The 25,523-nt window shown below is 39.6% G+C and overlaps 1 protein-coding gene across 1 annotated transcript; it reads right to left on the reverse strand.

Moving 5' to 3' along the window:
* Positions 1–1,575: 1,575 nt before the first annotated feature.
* TOM1L1 (target of myb1 like 1 membrane trafficking protein) lies at positions 1,576–24,762 on the reverse strand. Its single transcript, XM_032199703.1, has 15 exons — positions 24,705–24,762; positions 24,498–24,582; positions 22,233–22,311; positions 16,468–16,617; positions 15,901–16,020; positions 13,977–14,084; positions 13,257–13,373; positions 10,000–10,133; positions 6,740–6,800; positions 5,324–5,444; positions 4,368–4,464; positions 3,810–3,870; positions 2,907–2,994; positions 2,561–2,633; positions 1,576–1,769 (listed from the first exon to the last, which is right to left on the reverse strand). The coding sequence occupies exons 1-15, from the start codon at positions 24,760–24,762 to the stop codon at positions 1,703–1,705; spliced, it is 1,419 nt and encodes a 472-aa protein (XP_032055594.1). The 3' UTR covers positions 1,576–1,702.
* Positions 24,763–25,523: the final 761 nt, after the last annotated feature.

Here is a 25,523-nt window from a genome sequence, read left to right on the forward strand (position 1 = left end):
AGTTTGCATGGATACTGAGCACAATCCAACAACAAAACAAGCTCTCTAACTTCAGTACTTAGCCTGTTTCCTCACACAGCCTTCGTATCTGTAATTTTGTATCTTTAAATATGGAAAAGTTCAGTTAGTAATCATTTCATTATGGATTACCATATTGATATAGCCTATTTAAACCTGTTATGCTTAGGCATGCTAAGGTTTTAACAACATAACTAAGCTGTAGAAATAAAACGAATCCACCTCAAATCCTATTTTCTAGTTTTCTCAGACTGCTGTCCAGACCATTGCAAATAATGAATGAGAAATAATGGTAAAGAGGCTTACCTTTTCACCTCTGCTTACAAAAAAACCACCTTTACTTCCTCATGGTGTTCTATTGGTCCAGCTAGCTGCAAAACTGCTAACTGGATAATTGAAACACCATGGATTTACTCTCAAATACTTCTAAAATGGTCCGCATTTGAATATGCGTGTCAGCTGGTAAAAACTCGTAAGTATTGGGGGCTAAGCACTCAGTAAGCATTTGCTTTTATTGGGAATTGTACACTATGAAAATTGTACAAGACTGAGAACTTGTTACACTTAACAGTTAACAATGAACATTTAAAACAGTACTTAAAAGCAGCCAGTTTGCTTATCAGCTGTGAACATGAACCAAGTTCTCAAGATTCGTATCAATTATAAGTTAAGAGAACTCTATCTATTAAAGTGCAGATTTAACATTCAGCATTAAAATAGACAAGGCACTTCATTTATTGAAAGATAAAACTGTCATTAACAGGTTTAAACAATTTGATTAAAATAAATGGATAACTAATGCTCATCTGCATTGTAGATGATTATTTTTCCTTCACCAGAAAATAATCTCTGCAGGGCAGGAATGTTGGAAGAAATGACTGATCCCCTTCCAATATTTACGAAGTAAATAAAAGTAACAACAACGTAGCAACAAGCAGCTTTTTTTCTGTTCTGCTAATCATGGATGACAGCACCTTACATCCCAGCACAGGTTCTTATTTAAACAAAAATCCTATTATTTATCAGGGTTTTACAAAGAAAACAAAACCTGTATTCAGAATATGAATATAAGAAAGTAACCACTGTACTTGAGTTATCTGTCAAGAGGCCCAATTTTCCAACAGTCCTACATATCAAAAAACCTTTACAAATTTCTAGGGAGATTAACATAGGCCAAAATAGAAATTGGATTACGCAGTTTCTTTAAATATGACGTTCTGTTTCCTCCATACGGAGGGATGAGCAGTCCAAAGGAACAGCTATCTCAGAAGAAAAGCTTTTTTCTACAGCTGTGAGTCCATTTAGTTTACTTTTACCAGATGTCAAGTGTTAGTTACTTCATATGCAAGTGACTTTGAAAAATGTATTTTAGAGGCTCCAAAACTTAGAGAAATAAAAATATAAATAATGTAAGTTACCTTGAAGAATACACAAACATTTAAGACAAATTCTCAAGATGTAGATCCAAGTAACTCTTTCACATAACTTACTGTTCCAATACCTATTGTTCAGTGTGTAAAAATCCAAAAAAAAAAAAAAAAAAAAAAAAAGGTTCCGTGGTTCCTTGTGGGTCCCTTCCAACTCAGGATATTATACAATTTTATGATAGGAAGCAGTGCCCAGGACCAGCATCAGAGAGTAACTTGTGAACTTGTGTGCTCAGTAAAAGACTTCACCTCCCTCTTCAGCATTCTGTATCCTTTTTAACTTCTGGCTTCAGCACAGTGACATCAATTTCTTCATAAATAGCTCTGAAAGAAGAAGAACAGGGCAACTCCTACATCACAGTTTTATTTAGACAAAATGCACCAATGAAACCCTGCCCAATAAGGAACTGCCAAGAGTTTTAAGTTGTTTACCTACTAAAGTAACATGAGTAGCAGGTTGCCTGGCTTTCTACAGAAGCAAGAACTAGTCCTATGGTGTGTTTGTGACTATACGTTTAAGGAGGAATCTCTGGCCATCATCAGTTTTGATTAAATGAACTTGGAAACGTGACTGCAAAATACAAATGGCCTGCATGCCGTGAGACATGTGAGACATGTAATTATTACACTACTTAAAAAAAAAAAAAAAAAAAAAAAAAAAAGCCTTGCTGAGATTTTTCTACCTCAGAATTTGATGGTTTCTCAAAGTAAGTTTTATGCAGATGATTCCATTTTTTTTTTCTGTTTACTGTTAAAAATGACAATGTAAGTTTCTTACTAGTTTTCTGCCTATTTGGTCCTTTGGAGATTCCTCAAATCCATTCCCATTGGTAGCTTGTATTTTAAATAGAGAACTTCCTTGAGATTCAGCAGAACATTTTTTTAAAAAAAAACAAAACAAGATCATCTTGAACAGAAATTAGGTTGGCTCATAGAATCATAATATGGTTTGGATTGGAAGTGACCTTTAAAGATCTCCAATTTATATTAGCAATCCAGTTGGTCAGCAAACTTGCTCTGAATAGTGTGGTCTTCTCTCAGAAGAAAAAGACATCTCAGAATTCTTGTTTGGCACCTAAAAGAACTGAAAATTATCTATTTTAAAAGCTACTTACTCTGTGGGAGCCAAAGGATCAAATTCCATTATCTCGTAGTAATGAGGTGACTGTGACTTGTTCTTTGATGTGGCTGAAGGGTAAAGACAGTTAAATACAGATTGAAATGTAACTGAAAGAACACTTATTGCATGTTTTTTTTATATCTTTCTGAAACTAGCAGATTTTCTCCCATTTATCTAGTTGCTTTAAATGGGCAGAGAAGCCACGAGCTATGTAAGATTTTTGTCAGTGTTTGTTGCTGTTCCTAGTCTTTAACAGGCACTATATAAAGCACTTAAGTGCTAACAAAAATAAATTATAAATAGATTTCTGTGAAAATTAAGAAGTCTGCAGTATTTATTACCTGCTGGTGACAATCCATTTAATGATGTAGTATGTCCAGTCTGCAGATTTACTGGATTCAGAGGCACTGGGCTTAAAAGAGTTGCCAGCTGAGGAAATCGAGCAAAACAGTACATAAACAGATTGATCTAGGAGAACCTGTTTGACTTAACTTGCGTAAGTGCTGACTGATCTTTAGACTCTCAGACTATATCAAGTAAATTCCAAAAATAGGTCAAGAGTTATAAATCTAATTAACCTCCCTTCCCCACACAATGAAGTTCAAAACATCTTTTAGGGTTATATATAGCACATTTGTATAATTTACTTCTGTGTAATTTGTTACACTACACACAGGTGGCAGTACAGCTGTCTCATTTTACTTGCAGTTTAAAATAAGGAGTATGAGTATGTGTTTGTGGGGCTGCTTTTCTATTTCATACTGCCTACCACAAATTCAAAACAATACCTTGAAACCCGTTCATATTCTTTGTATTCCTTCTGTCATGGCTTTTTTGTCTGCAGCATATGCATTTGTCCTATGCTGTATTTGAATTTTAATTTATTTATTTTAGAGGTGCTTATTTGAGATATGAAATGCACCACAGTAATATAATGGCAACAGGAAGAGATCGCAGCTTGCTTCACACAGTAACAGATTAAACACAAACAACACAGCAACTTTTTGCAAACTCCATTGAGATTCTGCTAGACCTAAAAAATACGCTTCCACATTGGCACCTGTGGTATCACCACAGGAAAGTTGGCCTGGTCAGCAAATACAGAGCATTCCCTGATGTCTGGAGAAGCGCCGCAGAGCAGATCTTTAAATCGCATTTGGACAGCAGTCAGGGTAAATCCAAACAGTTCTCCTTATGACAGTTGCCAGCAAGGACAGATTATTCCAAACATGAGCGTTACTCACATTGCTGTATATATGTCCATCTGGGGTGATTCCACTATTGTTTTGTGCTTCAGTTGTAAATCTAGGAGAGAGCAATAGTTCCTCAGTTACTTTCAACGTATTAAAACTACATATCACAATAACTGCATTATTATTTTTAGCTGGTTTGTCTTCACCATATGTCACAACTATGCAAGAGCAAGTGGGCCAGTGTCCCATTTACCTAATAGGTGGGAAACCACAAAGATTCTTTTTCCTATCTTAAACCATTCTTCTTGACTCACACCATTCATCTATTTCTCCCTTTAACCACAGCACTGGTAAGACTCAAGCAGAAAGTTGTATATATCCCAAATATGTTGAATTTAGGTTATGTTTGTCAGTATTTAAAAAGTGCTGCAGGTGTTGTATATTTAGCATACAGGTAGTTTTCACTTGTTTTACTTGACTAACGTGTAGAAGAAACATTAAATAGCTCTGTTCTCAGAACTTACTATGAAAATTTTGTATCAATTACAGAGGGCTAATAGCTCCGATTATTTTTTACCTGCTACCATTTCTTGATAAGAGATTACTCACGGGAATTGCTGAGCTTTTGTAGTAGTTGCTAAATCTAGCTGTGGATAAATTGACGGATGGTGTTTTCTTGCATCTTCAGGGTGTGCAGATATGCAATCTGAAATTCAAAGCAGTACTTAATGACTGTTTAAACATTATTAATCAAGTGTTCCATTACTTGCACTATGATCATTGAAGGAATTAAGTTTTGTTTGGAAGGTATATCAAGAATATGAAATGAATTCTGTTTACTGCATGAAAGACAAAATTATAACAACTCTGATAATATATTAGTTGTAATATATTTATTTTCTTGTTCATCGTCAGAACATCAGTAGTGCTATATATGGTATATACCAATTTAAACTCCTTTCACTATTTCTAAAAACTAAAATAGAATTATACGCATTTATTTTTTGGAACATATTCACACCTTTAACTTAGGTGTATGGATACCCCTAAAGAGTGGATAGACAAAGACTTTTGAAATCAGTAATTCAGGGTACCAAAGTTCGGAGCTTTAATCGCTCCTTTCACTATGAAAGAAGCCTAAAGTTAGATGAGGTAAATATGTTTCTTGAAGTGAACTGCTGTTAACATCAAGTGCCTCCTTGAAAAAAATTAAGAAATCAAGGGAGTACAAGCAAAGCATATCTCCGTTTCTTTCTTCCAAGACTACAGAACAAGCAACTACCATACTGTTTCAAGAGCTTTATTGTACAGAAAACTTTTTTTTTTTTTTTTTTTCAAATTTAAGAAATGTGGGAGAAAGATTATTGCTTCCACTGTAAACTAGTTACAAGGAACCTTACACTATTTTTTTTAATATATATATGCACATCAATCTTCATGTTTCTTTAAATTAAGGAGTATCTTAGTTTACTCTCTTACAAGGAAAGTCTTGATCCCTCCACTAAGCTTGTGTTGGTTTACTTTAGGAAATCAGCGGGCAAGGGAAATATGCATTCATCACTTACTGAGGCCTGAAGACTGAGAGGCTGCAGAGTCAGTTCCCAGCACTGTTGACACTGGACATGGAAGATCTGTAGAGAGGTCAAGTAGATCACTTGAGGGAGCAGATGGCTGTTTCCTGTACAGCTTAACATTTAAAAAGGGACACATTATTATTTTTTTAAAGGAACATGTATAGTTTTAAATAAGCAATTTAATTTTATGTGTGTGTGGAAGTGATAACTAATGAAACAGAAAAACTTTCTAGAAAACATGAGCTTCAGCAAGGTTGCCATTTCAAAAATTTAAGAAAATTCAGTAGTCGGATATGGGACTGACTCAGTTCCAAAGTATAAGGTTGTTCAGATGTAAGTCTACTTAATCCTGTAGAATTATATTCATATTACTTATGTGTGTTATTGTGATTTGGTAAATACTTAAGAAATGGATTTTTTTTTTTCAGTCCTGTTTCAGATTGGAAGAGCTTGAAATCACAGAATTTCCCAGAGCACAGAAAAAAGGTTTCCCTTGTTTCTCATGTGAATGTGAGAGAATTAAAAGCACAGCCAAAGATTTTAATAAAAACCACATGCTTGAATCATATGGGTTTGGTCACACCAGTTAAAAAAAAGCATTTTAAACTTGGAGATGCCTGAATTAATATTAAAATACACAGACTGCACCATTAGGACTACTAACTAATCCAACAGTCCATTCATCAAGTAAAAACATCTACCTACATAACCAGGATGTAGTAACAGCAGTTTTTCAAGGGAAAAAAGATTGTCTTCTGCCTTTCTTTAATAATTATCAGCTGTATTTCAGCATTTACAATGCTGTCATTTTCCTTCTGAGCCCTAGATGACTGTTCAATTATGTCTTACGAGAAGCTGAAACATGCAAAACTACTTTGGGCAATATAATTAACAACCATAATGATCAATTGATAAAGGACAGTCAGATTTGCTACGAGCCATTATTCACAACTCAAAAGGCTTCAACTTCACAGAGAGAAAAAAAACATCAGTAACAGTGAATTCTGATAGTTTAGTAGTATTTTGGTATGTAAATACTTACAGCAAAAAAGTGAAATAAAACATAGTTCCCCACTTCATATAAGGCAGATAACTAATTGTGCTTAGCTATAAAGGTAATAAAATGGAATTTGAATATCTCTCTCTTTCTCTTTGCCTCATTTTTCTCCATTAAGCTTCCATCTGAGATTTGACATTGTTTGTTACTTTAGTTACAAAATTTACATGGAATTCTGCAAGTGAGACTTCTGAAAATCAGTAAGAGCAGTATCATCCTGCTGAAGACAGCAGGCTATACCTCTCAATTAGAGAATAAAATGTTGCTTATACTTGAAAGATTTTTCACACTGAACAGAAATAGGAAAGTTTATAGTCCCGCAGCTCACAACTTCACTTATTGTTACTCACCTCTTCACGTTCACGCTGTATTCTCTGATTCTCCAAGAAACGAACTCTGTTTCGAGAGAACCTGTTAAAATTACAAAGCTAGAGGTTTGTTCTGAAATTACAGAAATGTGCTACGTAAGAAGCTGGCAGTTGCAACCAAAGTCTGATTATCAAAGGACTGCAGATAGACTCCAGACAAGCACTACAGGTGTTTTTCTCTGGGGCACTGCTGTGCTGAAAATCTGATTCATTTTACTCCAGGGCTGTGGTCCTCTAATGATCTACACTACCAAGTTAGCTTGTCCTTGGGCTCACTTTTGGAGACAGCCATCTGTTTCTTCCAAAACAAACCAAGGCACAGCTGACAAAGTTTGCCTCTGTTCATACCAGACAACTGATGGTGAACATGCACTGTGCCAAATCTAGCTCCCTCTGACCAACTGTGTCCCAAGAAGGTGATGACTGAGGCCCAGTCAGGTGATACTCAGCACCTGTACAGCCCATCTGCTAGAGAAGCAAGGGTCTTGGATCCTTAGGGGGGCATGGACATGAAGTCTGTCCGCACAGCTGCGCCTGGTATTCAGGGTTACCATACTGGTGAGTCCCACAAAGATAATATATATGTAGGGAGGAACAGAAGAAAAAAACAAACAAACTGCAGAACAACTATTTATCTGAAATACACTAAGTAATTAAAAGTTGCTAAGGCCACTAGAGGGAGTTATTGTTACATATATATGAGGCCAGTTTATTGCACAATGGTGACTGCTCCTTACTTAATTTGGACTCTGCACTAACAATCAGAAACAGAGAATGCAGCATGACTTGTCTTCAAACAATGCACACAGTATGAAACAGAAGCAACTAGTTAAAATCAGATTGTCCTTTACACATCTCATTGGTCAGAGGGAGATCCAAAAACAAATCTTTCACAACAAACATTAATGAAATTTTAATGCGTAAACAACTGTAAAGTGCAAATGCATCTGCACTCACAAAGACTTGCTACATACAACCCCTAACATCACAGTACTAAAATGCAGAAGTGTTCTGTCCAGTTTCACAATGGCCTATAATTGCTCCTTCAATCACCTGGTGTCTTCTAAAAGGAATTTTTTGAATTATTCATAATTCAAGAAGTTCTTGGCATTTCTAGCATTCTTCAATCTTAAAAATATAACCCCACTCCTGACTCACATGGATTTACAGATGCTCAACAGAATTCTATTTTTGCTTTACTAAAATTAAACACTTTGTAAAGCAAGAAGTGAAGACAGAATTCTTTCAAGAGTTAGTGCAAGATGTGATGACACTGCTGGAGACACAAGAATAAGTGAAAACTAAATGATGTCAAGATTAGGCCCAAAGTTTGTGCCACGACACTTAGAGGAATAAGTAGGTTTTCAGTGTAGCAGTCAGAAGAGGTTTAAAAAGGAAAGCTGATGAAGCTCTCCACATCTATTGTGTTTAATCGTTAAGACATCTGAATGTCAGCAGTCTTCCAGAGAAAAGTTATGTATGAGTAATAAATTGAATACTAAAGGTAGTGATAATACTCTGAAGGTCCAGGCTTTCTTGTGCTGGCAGAAGGGTCATAGGCTTACGAAGTGTACATTATTAGCTCAGCTCCTTATAGCATAGTCATAACCACAACCGTCAAGTGGCCACACCAACATTTTTACAAAATGCTTTTTTTTTTTTTCCTGACAGCCCTCTGACCTTCAAGATGAAGCCTGATACCAAAAAGTTACTACATTTTTTTTTGTTCATAGTATCTCATCTATGCATCTCAAAGGAATCATCCCAACTCTGAACACATACTGCAATATTTAAAATGCTTACTTCAATTAAAATAGATCTTAGAGCATGCAATTTCTCCCTGTGGAATGACACTAGGAGCACAACTGAGCCCAGCATTCTTCATTTACACTGAAGAACAAGAATAAAGATGTGGAATTTCACTGTCTGCTCAGAAGGGGAAAGGATTTCAATGGCAGCAGTGTAGCTAGTTGTTACCTTGGAAGCACTTTTTGAAGCGAAGCATGTTAAACTCCTGACTCTTGCTTTGTGTTGCGTGACTTAAACAAGGGTCTTAGAAAATCATTGCTTTAAAAACTACAGGTAAGGTAAGTATCTGTTAGGAATGCCCTTTCTTTCCTCTATCCTGCACTATATGAATACCCTCTAACACATTTCTCTCATACGTCCAGGTTTTAGAACAAAGTAAAGGGAAATCAGTTTACCTCTAACACCTGTCAGAAGTTTATAGCATTCTGTACAAGGACTGCTACCTGAAAAATTTGTCTCCTTAATGCCTATCTATTGACTGACATAAGAAGTAAGGGATAGAGGAATATGTAATGGACTTAAATTCACCCAAACCCTGTATGTGAACTCTTCAGGTCTCCCTAGAAGATCCTGTTTTTCACATGCATAAAGCAAATTATAATTTGTTCCTGGAACCATTGTCCTTGTTACAAAAGTATTTCTAGAATATTTCCTAGCCAAGGAGGACATAAACTACTTAACATGGAAGGCTAGTTCCTATTAAACCAGAATGCACTCCACGAGTATATTCACTGTGATACTTTGGGGGATAATACTGAAATTTTGAGTTTAAATTTGATTTCTTTTTTGCTAGCATCTATTCATGCTACCACTGATATAACAGGCAAATACAAAGGATGTCAACAGAAGTATTGCAGTGCTTCCATGCGTGAAAGAAAACATTTTCTGCTGTAAGGCAGGTAGAACAGCTTGTTTCAATTCAGTTGAGAAAAGCAAGTGACTCTCTTAAGCATGCAATAAAACTGAATGCTGTTCCATGGCTGATTTCTGCAGTAAAGCTGTCCAAGTTATTCAGAAAGGACAGCAAATATTCTTTCCTGGAAGTGTATACATGTAGCAAAAATAAGGACCATCACCAGGACCAAAGGGTTTGTAGCAAACTGATGGCAAATTCACTGTGCTCAACCAGAAAGGAGCATCAAATTCTAAAATTATTTCTGTTTGTGTGCCTCCACCTAATTTCCTGTCTATGCTGTTAACTTGTTTCACCACATTCTAATAGTTTTCTAACTAGCTTATTAACTGCTTCTGAAGTGCTTAGGGGAAGGCAAATAAACAATTTTCTCCTTTTGTTGTCAACTTTCTTTTCTGGATTTAAGGAAAGAAACGTCTCCTTGTAAAGGTTCAGCATTAGTCACATAGATCACCTGTATCCATTAAGCGTGCTTATCCAGTTAGGACACCAAATGTGAGAAGAGAGACCCTGTACTTACCTTTCGTGTCCCAGAAGAACATTATTCAGATCTTCATTTACTTGTATTAACTCAACTATCACATCTTCATTTTCCACTGTAACCAACAATTCCATGATTCTCTCCTGCATCACCCGACAGGTCTTATACAGTTTCTGCCCGAGGGAGGGGAAGAAAAAAAATAAATCACAACTGTGGTCTCCTAATTTGTCAGTTCTAGAGAAGAATGATAAGACAGTCGAGTACTGCAGACTCACAGGTAACATCCCTTCATTTATACAAACCACACACATACCAAGAGTTGCAAATAGCGTAATTTTCATGTCTTTGATCTCTGCAAAGCCAGGCTGACAACTCCTACCATCACTGCCAGCACTCCTACCCCTGTGGAGCCCCTACCCACGACCTTCATTTCTGAAGATCCATCTGTCTCTGAAGTCTAAATTTCAAATTGCAAAATAATGAAGACCCCTCTGGGTGATGCAGAGCACGTTTGATTTGAGTCTGATTGAAGCTGATAAAACACAGTAGGACACTTCACATGGCTGTAACAAACGTGATCCTGGTTCAACATCTGCTTGAAGAAAAGACAATAGTAGTGTACAGGACAAAAGTGCTCTGTGACACAAGTCTGTGCCTCTTCCTCTGAGTGGGGAGGTTTGGATGCACTTAATTCATGCACTTTTTGAGAAAGCTACACAAACCTAGCAGAATCACCTGACAGGAGATGTATGAGGATTTACTGAGTAGATTTTTGCATTATCGCCAATTGAAATGGAAGTTAGTTTATTTACATTCCTCCCCCCTGCAGATTTTGCATGTTCAAAGGAACACATTCTTTAGCATCAAGAGCTTTATCTCATCCAAAATCTTTTTTCCACAGCAGATTTTGCAAATGCTGCCTGGCTCTGCTTAAGGAAAAAATAAAAAAAGGGGGGGGACAGGACTTACTCTGTTTGCACACAGCTGTTCAAAAAGTGCTCTGCCATTATTTTCAAACTGATCTGATTTTTCTCAGAAAACATATACACAAAAAAATCTACATGGAACTTGTGTAAACGGATATTTTATGCCCCTTAGCCAAATCTGTGTAAGGATTACACAGTACTATATCTCCTGGTATTATATTTTCACAGCCCAGGATAAAACACACAAAAATGTATTCAGTTTAATGCACGTAATTAAATTTTAAACCTCTTCAACTCCACACCTTATTACATTAACCCCATTCCAAAATGTGTATTTCTTATGGATCTATTATACAGGCAGACAGGTTCCTTTGAAAAAAATCAATATGCAATAAGTAGTAAATTGAGATGCTCATTTCAAGCATGAATTTGCTAGGCTTTGCTCCTACTCACCATGAAACATGTACTCTAATGTTCTGAAAACTGGAGTGTTACAACAATGGACTACCAGCTGATATAAAATCAGTGATTCCAACAAATTTGTGCTAATGCTTACCAGCTGATGATCTGGACCTAAATTCCTGCATGTCCATCAAGTATGTCTATTCCCTATCCAGTACAAGTGTTTGTTACTTCTTTTGGTTGATACTGGCTTTCAGCTGCTCTTGAACTTTTCTTACTGGTAAGCACAGTATTTTAAGAGAAATCTGCTATCTTAAGCCTTGTGTAGAACAGGGTGGAGAAAGGGAGGAGCTAGTCACTAACAAAGCTACAGAACTGAAAGTATGCTGCACTGATAAAGTTTCCCCTGTTAAACTTTTCATTAAGAAACCCTGGATACTCAGTAGGACTGATATTCATCTCCAACTCACTCAAAGCCTAAACAAGCAGCTCTTGTAATAAAGGACTTTGTTCTCCAACAACAAAAGCCTAATCCAAGCAATCCAGGTAGAGCCACAAACAAACGGGCACTTTAAACATAGTTAAAGAAACAGGCTAGCCATGCTTGCTGTTCTGTACCACTCAGTGCATAGAGAAAAAGAACAGTGAAACTAACATAGAAGGAATGAGTTTTTAGGCACTCCCCCACAAATGGGAACTCCACACCCTGTCCTCAACCTTTTGCCAACAATTTTATTACTGGGAGTGCCAATAAGAATCCACTGCCTTGCTGTGGGCAACCTAATACGCGTACCCACACACAGAAGGGCCATGCTGTAGGAGCCAGGAAACAACACTTTTTCTGTTTCACCTCTACCTCCTTGGACCAGCAGCTCCACAGAGCTCTGCAAAAGAGACAGTGGTGGTGATGTCAGGAATTTCCAGGGGAGCAGAAACAGCTGAGAGATGGATTGTCTCCTATCTGGTTCCCCCAGGCCAGCAGTGCTGCCTGTCACTGACGATGAGACACAGGGTCAACTACTGCTCTCCGTATCTCAGTGAGAACCCATCCATAAAAGGACACAGCTGAACAGCACAACCCTGAAGGCAAACCAATAGTACCCAATAAAAAGTTCCTTGTGAAGGAATAATTCTTCACGGGGCATGACAACCACACCAAAGGCTTGTAAAAATTACATCAGTTCTTCAATGCATTTGATGTTGACAAATTACCAAAAATGTTTCCTTTGCACAGAAGTTTGGGGGTAAGTTTAGAAACAGAAAGGTGTGATAAAAGCTTTTTGAATTCTTGCAGAAAATATGAAACAGCAAAAAGTCCATTTAAGACAAATCACTACTGAAATACTAAAGTAATACTACATTTTTAATCTCTAAAACAGAAAAAAGCCTGAGCAAATAGAACGTATGTATATTCGCTATCAAATCTAAATGACTATTGCAATACGCTTCCTTCAGGCTACACTTAAACAGCACGTGGCTTCACCTATTGCACAGCAAGCTCCCAATCTTTGAGGTCATGCACACAAAACCAAGGCTTCGTATTCTTCACTGCCCTTCAGTTTGCCTTTAAGGTACTGGTAATAATAAAGAGAGCCCTGCAAACTCCAGGATGGATGAGAGATTGTGTCATCACCTGTTTTCCCAGAAGGCAGCTGCGTTCACCTGGAATGTTCTCAAGCATGTTCTGTCAAACAGCCCTAACAGAGAACGCTCCATTATGAAATTCCTTTGCCCTTGGAATTCCCTAGAGCTTGAATTTATATTGCAAACTGTTTTGTCCTGTCACGACTATCTAGATGTCAGAGGAAGGTGAAGGAGACGAGAGAAAGCTGAGCGAAATCAGAGATTGAAACCTGAGTTTGGTCTCCATTTTGCAGTTTGAATCCAGATGTTATGAGAAAGGGTACAACATATTCTAAAATCAGCTTTGACCAAACAAAGAGTTCCTATGACAGAGTTAGTGCATACCTGTAAAAGATTCATATCATCCGGATTTTCAGAGCCAGGAACATTTTCTTTTAATATTGATGACATGACTCTCACATTCATTTTTGCCATATCCAGTTCACTGTACAGTTTCCCAATCTGTTCAGTTCAACATGACAGAATATTGTGCAGGTGAACAGAGTGAGCAGAATAATTCTTACCTCTAATATGTACTTTCTTCCCCATTAGGTATAAAATAGCTAATTAGCATTATTTTACTCCAGTGACATCCCTTGAAAATATGAATTATCTCAGCTTTTCTATGTCCAATCACACTAAGATCTAAATCTGATAACACTACTTGTTTTCTGCACGTTTAGTGCCTCTCACTATTGAGAAGACTGTTACTCTTTTTAGTTAGCTACAGGCCAAGCAGGAACAGAAATGAACTGTCCTTTTCTTTCTAAGAATAATCCCTTATTTGCATAAGACACTAGTCTTATGCAAAAGTAAGTTTGGCTTTCTCTCTTATCTTAGAAGTAACTTTTATTGATTTGCATAACAACATCATAAGAGATCGTGAGAAATTCTCATGCTCAAGCAAATGATTCCACTTTTTGGCTGGGTACAACCTGGCATTTATCCAAGTGATTTCTGCGTGCTTTGCTTTGGCAAACCACCACGTAAAGCATTTTCAGGAGAATTTCACCAGCACATTTTAAGCAGAAACTCCCCCTCCCCTCCAAACCTGTAGTAATGTACCTGCTCAGCAGTCAACAGTAACGTTGGGCCCGTGGGAAGAGGCAATAAGGTCCGTTTGGTGGGATTAGCAGAAGATGGTGATGACTTTGTAGGATGCTGAGATGAAGACTGTTAAAAGACAAAAGAGCAGAGCTTGAGTTTAACAGGAGAATTGGAACTGACATCCAGATGAGAGTGCTACAAAACGTCTCTGTCAGACTAGACACTGGGCATTAGCTTTCGCATAATCAATGCTCCCAGGGAATTTGTTGAGCAAGGTCTATTTATAAGAATAAATCTAATAGCTACTTTGTAATGAAATCAGGCTTGGAATTCAAGTATCTTTTAAATGGGTTTGCTAGCAAATCCCATCACAGATAAAATGGGAATGGCTAAGAACAGGCTGTCTCCTTGACCTCTGAAGCCAGGGAGAACAGGGAGAGTCCTTCCTAAAGTGCCACTGCAATTTTACAGCAAAGACTAGTTTAGAATACATTCACGCCTGGAAGCAGAGACAAGGTTGGGGTGTTTCCATTCGTATTACAGTTGAACTGACTGCAGTAAAAAAGACCCTGCACAAAACTGCATAGGTCACATCCTTCATTTCTTAGAGACTGAACTAAAAATTGCATTCAGGTCTGCTGCTGCCTAGATCAACGGAAGGTTTGTGACTGACTTTAATGGACAGATATATGTGGTACACAGAATTGTCTCTACTGCAGTCAGTGGGGAAAGATTTATTGTCCAGTGAAAGCACTTTCTTTCAAATGTTCACAACACAGCTTGTTCAAACAGCCATAAATACCCAAGCTTTTGCACACTTCACTATTCAGTCATCAAATCAAACTCATGGTAATTGAGTCATTCCTGTCTATACTGATTACAGACAACTAATTCTATAAGTGCAAGGTTCTACCCAATGGTGAATGCTTTCACACTTTCCCAAGTCTTGTGAAAACTCTTCTACTAGAAAACAAATTCTGAAGAGAATTGTTGTAAAGCATGTACTGTATTTTTAGCCACTGTTCAACACTCAGAACATATTTACATTTAATTTATCCTAGACACTACACAATGGTATCTATGATATATGCTTAAATAACAAAGGTAAAGATTAGCCACAAGGTCAAATATTATTGTGTATAAGATGTGCAAACAAATGGAGAGATGTCTTACAGATTTACACCACTCTCGGTTTAAAAATTAAACACAGATAATGTTCCAATGAGGCCTTATATCAGCTTTACAATAAATAAAGGGGGGCCTACAAGAAAGAGGGGGAGAGACCCTTCACCAGGGTGTGTAGTGACAGGACAAAGTGTAATGGCTTTAAACTCAAAAAAAGAATAGATTTAGATTAGATATTAGGAAGAAATTCTTCACTATGAGGGTGGTGAGGCACTGGACCAGCTTGCCCAGAGAGGCTGTGGACACTCCTTCCCTGGAGGTGTTCAGGGCTGACTGGATGAAACCCTGGGCAACATGATCTAGTGGAAGGTGTCTCCACTGGTGGCAGAGGGGATGGAACCATGTGAACATTAAGTTTCTTCCCAACCCAAATCATTCTATGATTGTATCAATGCTCAAATTTTGAATGGTATGTGCTTTCATGAAAATCTTAATCATTCTAGTTGAAAACATTGCAGTTCTTTAAATGCTTTGGAAGCCTTAAGAGACACACACTTCTGTTTTGAGAACATATTTGCTAATTTGTGGCTTGAAATAAAATGACACTAGTATATAGGCCAAGTTTCTTTGTTGTTATCTTAGCTGTTATAATTGAAACTGATTTCTGCTCACGTGTTCAAGTAGTTTGGTCATACTCTGCCCTGGAGCATTTGAAAAACAAAAACAAACACACCTTCTGTGCCAAAGAGCTCATACAATTAACACATCCTGTTTCTGATTTACAATAACTTAATGAAGTATCCTTGTGTATCCCCACCTTAGGTCCCCCTGTGCTGGTGTCAGCAGATGGAAACTCCACTCCTTTCTTCAGCAATTCTAGATAAACTTCTTTTACTTCGGTCACATCCACCATTCCTTGGAACCCTCGAGCCCATGTCTGGTTTTGAAATAACAGTAACAGTCACAGAAATGGATGGTCAGTAGGGTCAGACAAGCCCTTCTAAAACATACAGTCCTAAAGGCAAGTGATTCCATGAACTGAACATTTTCTCCTTCCACCCAATCCAACTAACTCCACTCAAAACAGGAGGACCACCACCAAAGCTCTGAAGTTCGCTGTCACCCTGCTTACACCCAGAGGAAACGCATACACAGGCTGTGAGGGGAACATAAAAAGTGGAGGTTGACATTTTCCCAGGACTCTTTCTAGTTCTCTCTTTTTGTCTTTCACACTGTGCTACTCCTACATGAAGCAGATGCAGAGGAATAAAGTCCACTTTAGGAAGAGGTTCCCATGAATACACTGCAGTACAGAAGTTGGCTGTATCATTAAATCTTTACCATACAGCAGAGACAAAACAATCACTGTTTACTTTAGACTTACCATGATGAAGGTCAAGATTCTCTCCTGCATGTCAATTGGCAGGTTGTATCTTGGATTCAGTAGTTTCACCAGCTTGTCCTTACAAAAGTCTTTCTTCACAACTAAAGACTGGAATCTAGGACCACAGTTCTGCACACACATATCAAGCAGCTGCGCATACAAAAACTTCTGTTACAAAGATGCTATGAACAGAAAAACTTGAGTGCTTTTGTTTATTTTTGTTTAAATTGTTCCAAGGTGTTGTGAAGAAAAAGTACTAATGGATATGAACGGACTACTGCCAACCCTCTTACCACCTTGTCTGAGGACGTTACTAGAAGGAAACTTAAGTTCACCATATATCTTGCTATTCCTATGCATATAGGAAATAAAATGGGTTACTCAGAATTAGACTATTTTAACAGAGAAGCATGTCACAGCAGTTACTGAACATGCAGTACTTAAATAGTGTGAAATCTGTCCATGGCCTGAAAAAATGACTTGTACAGATTCAGTAACAGAATTAATTCAATGCCTAGCAAACAGGTACCCTAGTCTAATAGTAAGCTTGTTTTCTTCTCCCAGAGAGCTCTTCAGAATCTAAATGCATCTCTTCTAATCTGTCCTCTAAAGTGAGAGACTAATGAAAAAACAGAAAAGAACAAATTCAACTACTCAGAGTACAATTTCTCCATGTGTTTTAAAGGTCACATTGATTTGAAGCAGAACAAGTGAATTGTTCCAATTGTCAGTTTCATCTTCACAAAAGGAGTCTACTTTAAAAACTGCCTGGAATGCTCATAATGGGATCCCTGCAAGCAGCATGTCTGCCCTACCAAGTACAGTGGCATGTCACCGTGATGTAAGACTTCTCCCTTGTACACTGGAAGTAGCTGGATGCAATTCCCATGTTACAGAAGAGCGATCAAAGGCTTTCAGTATGTCCCAGCCACCTGAAATCAGCCCCATACAAGATTTGTTCTGAAACTGAGGCCAACAGGATCATGTGCAGAATTAGGAACAGAACTCACCTCGCCTGGCTTAAATCTGAAGGCCAACCAGAGGACTATGACACCTCACGTAAAGAAAAATAATCACTTGTGCTTTTAACTCATCATCCTGATTTTTATTTTCTCTCCCACTTTAAGAGTGAGAATGGAAAAGTGAAAGCAAAGGACAGAATTCACAGAAGTTTGTAAAATGTTGTGGTTTTAGTCATAAAACTTCCCTTGAATCATGCAATAGAATAGACAGGATGTATTTGCAAAAGGATACATAGATTTTTAAGAATGCTACTGTAATCATGATTAAGTATGTTAAATACGCTTTCCTATTCAGGGTGGACTATATTTGGCTACGTTGAAGTCATTTTAGTAACTCATTTTCCAGCCTCAGGACTTCGGGATTTCCTCCCAGCGTTATCAGGAACTTATGGGAGAAGATGCTTAAGACCAGAAGAAGATATATTGCTGAAATAAAAAGAGAGTAGAACAAAGAGACACTGGCAGACTGCTGTGCAAAATAACTGAGAGATAATTAACAAAAAATCTTGGCTCAAATCATTATTTTTCATTTGAAAGAGTACATGAAACACATGCTAATAAGCCAAGTCATTTGCCTGTGCAGTACTTCAAAGATGGTTTGTGTAGAACATTTTCAGCCCAGTGCATGGGAAATTCGGCATGCTACTCCCTATTATTAATTCTTTATATAAGGGACCGAGTATTTACCCTCTGAATGAAAGTACTGAAGCTAATGGGCTAGATCCTCCACTCAATTATGCCAGTCCAGCCCACTTACAGTGAAACTAAGCTGGCGTAAGAGAAAGAAGAATTTGACTTAATTATTTTTAACTGGACCATTCACGAACAAGCCACTTTCATACTAATAACACCTTTCATTAGAATTTCAATATGGTTATTTATCATTGCAAATAGGACTGCACCTTCCCGAGCAGTTCCATTGGAACAAATGGATCCAAGGGGGCCAAATCAAGCAGTGCTTCACATAGCGCAACGGAATCTCAATAGAAACATGTTCTAATAACAGAAATGGCAAATTAACTTGAATCAACTCATTAACCTTCCCCTGGATGATTGCTGGAACTGACAGAGCTGCTATGTTCCAGGCTAGCTGATATCAGACATCCAGCTAAGAGAGCTGCACTGAGCAGGAAGGAGGGAGAATTGTACAGGCAAAGCCCTGGGGTTCACAGAAAACTGAGATAATAAAAGGCAAACTGTTAAAAACTGTATGGCAGAAACATGATAGGAGAAGTTACGGAGGATAACAAAAGAAAAGTCAACTATATTCCTTATCAATACAGGCCTTACTAAGAATCCAGTAGGGCTAATTGCTCATCTGAAGCAGCCAGATGTTGCCCAAAAGCTGTAGTGAATGGATTTAGTCTGCAACAAATACCTCTTAAACCTGATGTGAACGCAAGAAACACAAACAAACAGTTTGCCTTTTAATATTTCTGAGCAGTAAGTTGTCAATCCCTCTCCAGGATTATACTCCACTAAATTTGTAGTGATGCCCTACCCAGTAGAGGTTTTGAACAGCAGACGCTATTTCTAGGTGCCAACTCCTAAAAGATACTTTTGCATTTCAAAACACTGATTTTTCAGAATGTCTTGAATTAAAACAAACAAGCAAACAAAAAAAACATGCATTGAAATACAGATTACTTTTGCTCCCACTCAATATCTTTTATTTTCTTCTTTGTCCATATGCACCATAAAGTGCAATAAAATCTTACATTTCTGCTCACAGCTTTAGATGTAAGTATGTATGTTAACACAGGTGCAGAGAAGGACACATTTAATAAACGACTCCCCCATGTGATGTTCAGTTCCTAAGACCTTAGAAGATTCAGAACTGGGGCACTGCAGTAAATGTTTTAAAAAAATCAAGGGAGATCTACAGAGACATCTGAACAGGTGTCTCAGCATTCACTACGTAAACAGATTTTACATATCCAAAGCCTATTAACCATAAGGAGTCAGATAACACATACACATTTTGCTGGATTCCTGCCTAAAAGTTCTAATCCTCTTCATTCCCAGATTGTGAAATCAGCACTGCCAAGCCTGATCACTTGGCTTTATCACTGACAGCACGACGCAACTTCACAGCCTGACATGCATACACCTCGATCCACGTGACTTCACAAGCACCAGGTAACTTCCCTAGATCAGAGTACATGGAGTTAAGGCACAGCCAACACATTATACAGCTGGCACTCACCCTTCTTCCTGCAAGTAAATAAATACTCATCTAAGATACACGAGGAGGCAGACACTGCTGAGATTTAACACGTCTTGATGACAGAATCAGGGCTAACCCATGCAGTCATGCTACTTCAGACAATGACTTTCACATTTCACTCCATGTACCTTCTCTGGGAAGGAAACCCTTTAGAAAGCAGTTTCATTAGAAAGACTAAATGCCAAAATTTTACAGCTGAGTAGACAGATGTGTAGCAAGGAACATTTCAAAGCAAAAGTGGCTCCTAGACCTGTTTCCTTCTAATAGTTCCATCTACTGTAGGTAGTAAAGACAATCCGATGCAGAGTCTCAAAAGCAGAAATACACCATTTACTGCAGGAAAGACAAGCAATAAAGCAAAGCTTTATTAAATTAAAGCACAGCTCTTAAAAAACGAGATCTCATTTTTGGAGAAATCTGAGAGAAAATGAAGGATTTTTATAAGGTAATAGTTGAGGGTCTTGTGTGTTGTTTTTTAGTTTTTTATTTTTAGAAACTGAAAATTAATTGTTTTTTTCCGCTTGCAATGACTTATTGTTCCAATCCAAGCATTTCAAAATGAGAAACAGGAACAATGTAATTCATGTAATCAAGAAAGCAGAACAGAAAAATAGCACACAGAAGGACTGATTTAGGAACAAAGGAGTTAAAGTAATACATAGCTAGCAATGAGATCAAAGGAAAGGTTCTACATGTGCTAAACTGATAGCACTACAGGTAGAAAAAGAGAAAAAAAAAAGAAAGGAGGCAAGGACAGAAGGTCTTACAGAAGAACAAAAGCAGGGAAAGAGTTAGAGGAAAGGTTGGCACTTATTTAAAAATAAATAAATAAATTGGTAAGGAACACACAGAGAAGGAACAGAAGCTAGGCCAAAAACCTGTGATTGCCTGGCAGACATGGCTATGTGTGTACATGGGAGTGGGTGAGAACAGACACGGAGAAAGAGCCTGCAACTGTACAGAGACCGTGAGAAAGTGCTGAACTAGAAGCACAACTGAAACCCGGTACACACTCCACCTCTAAGCAAATACAAAAAGCTTCCAGGTAAATACAACAAAGCTTTTCCTTGGATACACCTGGCACATGATCCTTCTGTTGTTTCTCTGAGAAGAGCACCTTGAGCATGTCTGCTGAGTAAATATCCAACTAAAGACTCTGAAATCTTAAGCACTGGACCATCAAAACTGCAGTTGACCGTATCAGATGTTCAGAGGATTAAGGTGCACGAAGACTGTAGGAGAAAGCATGCAGATCTGATACAGGGATTACAACTGCAGCGGAAACCGAGTGTTTCTGTTATGCAAACACATAGAACACGCAAAAAGGTGACTCATGAGACAGGGGAGGAGGAAATCAGGGAATAAGTGCGGAAGTGGAATGAGCTGAAGGTATACATTGGTATGTGCAACACATTTATCTGCATCTCTAACTGGTCAAGTGACACTTAGGCAATTGCTAAGTGACCTAAAATTCAACACTATCAATCACTTATCTTCCTTAATTACTTCTCAGCATGTATTGATACAGATAGCTATTTTGCACAACAAATACCAAACCTGTGAATAATAGTACCCAGTTTAATGCAGACAAGCCTCCTATACCCTCATACACTTTTTAAAAAAGGAAATTGTGTATCTATATCTATAGTGTGTGTATATATATGTATTTTTTTTTCTAAACAAAACAATGAAAGACAAATCCACAGTAGCTTAAAACAAAACCAGCACGATTCTTCTCGCAACTGTACTATTGTCAGCCACAACCAACTCAAGTAGGGACTTCTGGACTTAGGACACTGTTAGGAACTTCTTGCTACTGCCCCCATTACCAGTGCAGTGGAGAACAGAGAACTGTGTTAGCGTGCTCCAGTAAATCTTAAATTGACCAAAATCCCAAACTCTGGGAAAGCTGAAACACAGTGTCATATTCTGAAGGCCAGGGTATCTATTTCAAGCAAGGATATTGCCGGTCACTCTAACCCTCAGTCATAACATCTGAACCTTGCAGGGCTTATCCTGTGTCTTATTACCTCTCTTAGCTCACCATTGTTTTCCCTTCATTCAAATTTCTTACTGTATGCAACAACACTTGCTTTTACAAAATGAGCATCACACATTCCACCACACAACACAGCATACTTAGTTCAACCAAGATCAGTACCACAAGATGAGTAATAGAACAGTCAAATGTGGCTTTTATGTAATATCCCAAGTTTGGTATCTTTCACAAACAGGTGGAGCACTCACACACGGACAGTCACAGGAGTAAATACAAACCAAACTATTCCTATTCAGTGCAGACTTAAAAAAAAAAAAAAAAAAAAAAGAGCAATGATAAATCCAGGAAAAACGAACACTAGAGGACCATCTGGCCTGCACTGGTAGTGCTATACACACAAACAACAAAGACAGAAAACGTCCTGTAGAGTCACGTCAGTGCTAATTTGCATGCCATCTTATCATTTAAAATGTTTTCCTTCTTAGTGTTTAATTAATATTAATATAGCTGTACTTACAGACAGGGTAAGCCTGATCTCCTTATGGTTACAGTTTTTGGCGAGCTTTTTCTTTAACGCTTTAACTGCATCTTTAGGTCTGTGACAAGAAATTAAATAGAAAAGGTTACCAGTAAAATTGACATTTTTTCTACTTCATAACTTCATCCAAGATCTAAAAATGCTGGTCTGAGATATGGAACCAAATTCATCCCTGTATTTACACCCACATAAAAACAGAGTAACTGCCCCAATGATTCCAGCAAAATCACTTCAGCACTGAGCTAGAGTAAAAAAGCACTGAATCAGGTTTGTTACTGCAGGCTGTGCATTACTCTTGCGCTTGTGCAAAGATTCTTCTCTGCAGGGTCTTCTCCAAAATTATACTATTTCACAGCTGTACAATAGATTTACTTACCTAACTTTCATTGTTATGAAAGGGAATAGGAAATGCTAAACGTATCAAGAGTTGACTGGTACCTATTTTTCCATATATGATGCGATCAAAAATATTTTCCTGAGAGTGCTGTAAGAAGTAGGGGTGTCTTGGCTAACTTCCAATCTTATAATTGCTGGATGCTTTTAACTAATCTGAGTAATTACCATGTACAGACGGACAACCCATTCCACCCAAGAGATAGTGGCATCTCCATCCTAGTCATTTTCATTTCTATATATACACCCCATATCTTTTAAGCATCTATGTAGGAGGAAGAGGGTGGAAGATGGTATCAAGCTTACCACGTGGGAAATAATTTTGACTGATTAATATGGGCTATGCACAGTGTACCCAGATATTACACCTATTAGGGCCAGCTCAATGATCAACAAAAACAAGATGTCCTAAAACCTCTTTAGGATCTCTCTAAAATCTAAGATGAAACCATATGCATAAATTGAATATTTCAATAAGAAAAAAAAAATCTTTGTTGAAAATATTTCAGTCATCGAATGTAAATGAGTACTTTGTACTACTGCATTTTTCAGTTTGAAAGACCTGTTGTACTTCATGTGAAAAAAAGATTTCTTTATGTTTTTTATCCTATGGCAACAGAGTTGTCATACCAGGTATCAAGTCAAAATGCATGTGATGGATAGGAGCAGGAGAGGAAAGCTTCCCCTTGCAGAAAGCTACACTACAACACCGCTCTTGCTTCTTGCTCCCTCTCTGAAGCATCTGGAAATGCTCTGGTCAGGAGCTGGGTATTATGTTAAAATAACCATTTGCCTAATTACACACAGCAGTTCTGCTGTTCCTTACATCCTGTTACAGACTGGGACTAGTAGTAGTTGCCTAGAAGGAACTCCTCTGTAAGCATAAGCTGTACACAAGAGGAAGTAGTTTATTAAAAAAAGCTCTGTTGCATAGGAACTCCACATAAAAACTAACAAAGAGGGACAAAGAGTGCTGTAGCTCTTGGCAGCGACTGGAAAGGAGTTACTACTGACCCTCCAAGTTCTAAGAGTCCCAGGTGAGAGCATGAAATCATGAAAAAAAATGAAAAGAAGGAAAATTTGGTATAAAAGAAGATACTTGTGCAGAAACCAAGGCATACATTTTTCCCCTGGAGAAAACTCTCCAGTCAGTGTTAAAATATGCCCCTGCTAGTGAGTGCTTGCAATGCGGGGCAGCAGGAGCTCTTACACAGGAGTTAATTTTCTTCTCCCCCTTTTACAGGTGACAGCAAGGAAGTGACCAAGCAGACCAGAACCTGGCTGTCGGGTGCAAGGGGCCACCTGCGCCCCGCAACCTGGGGAGCTCAGCAGGCAGGCGCCAGCCACTTCACAACACTGCCCCATGGGGAACAGTGCTGAAGTTAAAGGGCCACAGTATTTAAAACTGTGTTGCAGGGGAACAAATGCCCAAGGTCTTTTCGCAGTTGGGACTTTGCAGAGCACGGGGGGGACCTGTTCAGCCTGACAAGCAGCACGGGTTACCTGAAACACGTCAGACGCAGGTGAGAAACCTACGCTAACAGCTTGCACAGGGCAGAGCCCCCAAACCTAATCCCTCAGAGTCTTGGCAATCAGCAAGGGCCACCGGGACAGGCACAGATCCCTGCTCTCCGCTGTTATTTCATTTTGGGCAACTTCACACACTCACCACACGCCACCTGCTTGACTTTGTCCTGCCCTCGAGCAGCACAGCACGACCTAGGAACTGTCCCTATAACGTGGAAAGCCGCACACCGCGCCTCCCGCAGGAGTACAGAGGGGAGGCGACAGCCCCTGGGGAGCCCCCACCGCGCCCGTACCCCCCCCCAGGGCCCGACCCTGGCGGCTCACCCCTCCTCCGTGGCGTTGATCACATCGCAGATGTGCAGGAACTGCCCCCACTCCTCCGTCTGCAGCGCTCCGAACGTCGCCCGCTCTGAAAGGCCGAGGGGGACCGGTTCAGGCGGGAGAGAAGCGGCAACCTCCGGCTCCCCCCTCACGGCCGCCCCCCGGCTCTCCCCTCACGGCCGGGCGGGACGCGGCTCCCCCGCTACTCACCGATCAGGCTGCCCACGGCGGTGCCGAAAGGATCCTTCGGAGCCTTCCCGAAGGCCATGGCCGCTGCCGGCTGGCTGCGCGGGGAGGCGGCCGCAGCCCCGTCCCGTCCCGTCCAGTCCCGTCCCCGGCCGCTCGCCTCCTGCCCCCGCCGGGCGCTCCCTTGTGGGGCCGGGGCGGAGCCGCCTGCAGGTACCAGCAGTGAGAAGCCGGGAGCGGGCCGGGCCGGGCCGGGTAGGACAGGGCAGCACCGCCCCCAGGGCAGGGGCTCCCCGCCCCGCCTGGGCAAACAAACGTGAGCTCGGCGCCGGGCGGCCGCGGCCTGCGCGGCTCACCCCCGGGAAGGCGCCTCAGCCACCGCCAGGAGCCCCCCGGTGGCGGCACAGGGGGCTCCCTCAGCCCTCCTCGCCTCGGGACCGGCCGCCGAGCACGCCGCAAACTCTGGGTCACGGTGGGAGGCGGCTCGCAGCTGCCCCCGGGGCTCTGCCTCGTGGCACTCGGGACGTGGGGGCTTCAGTTTTTGAGGGGGAAAAGCCTGCCTTGCAACGCTCACCGACAGCCATCGGTGCCGTGGGACAAAATGTGTCCCTTACTGGGTGTCCTCAGCTGTGTTAGAGAACTGTTCTCAGAGCGGGGCTGATCTAAAGCTCAGCTTTACGTGCTAAGTGGTAAGAGTTTCGCTTCAGGTAAGGCACAACAGGAATGGAGGCTGTGCAAGTGCAGCAAAACAGAATTCACACTCTTACACTGCTACCTGATGCAATTTGCTGATTAAATTGATTACGCAATTCATTTAGTTGAAAGGAATAGCAGAAGCAGTAA

Source organism: Aythya fuligula, chromosome 18 (assembly GCF_009819795.1).
Source record: "Aythya fuligula isolate bAytFul2 chromosome 18, bAytFul2.pri, whole genome shotgun sequence".
NCBI lineage: Eukaryota > Metazoa > Chordata > Aves > Anseriformes > Anatidae > Aythya > Aythya fuligula.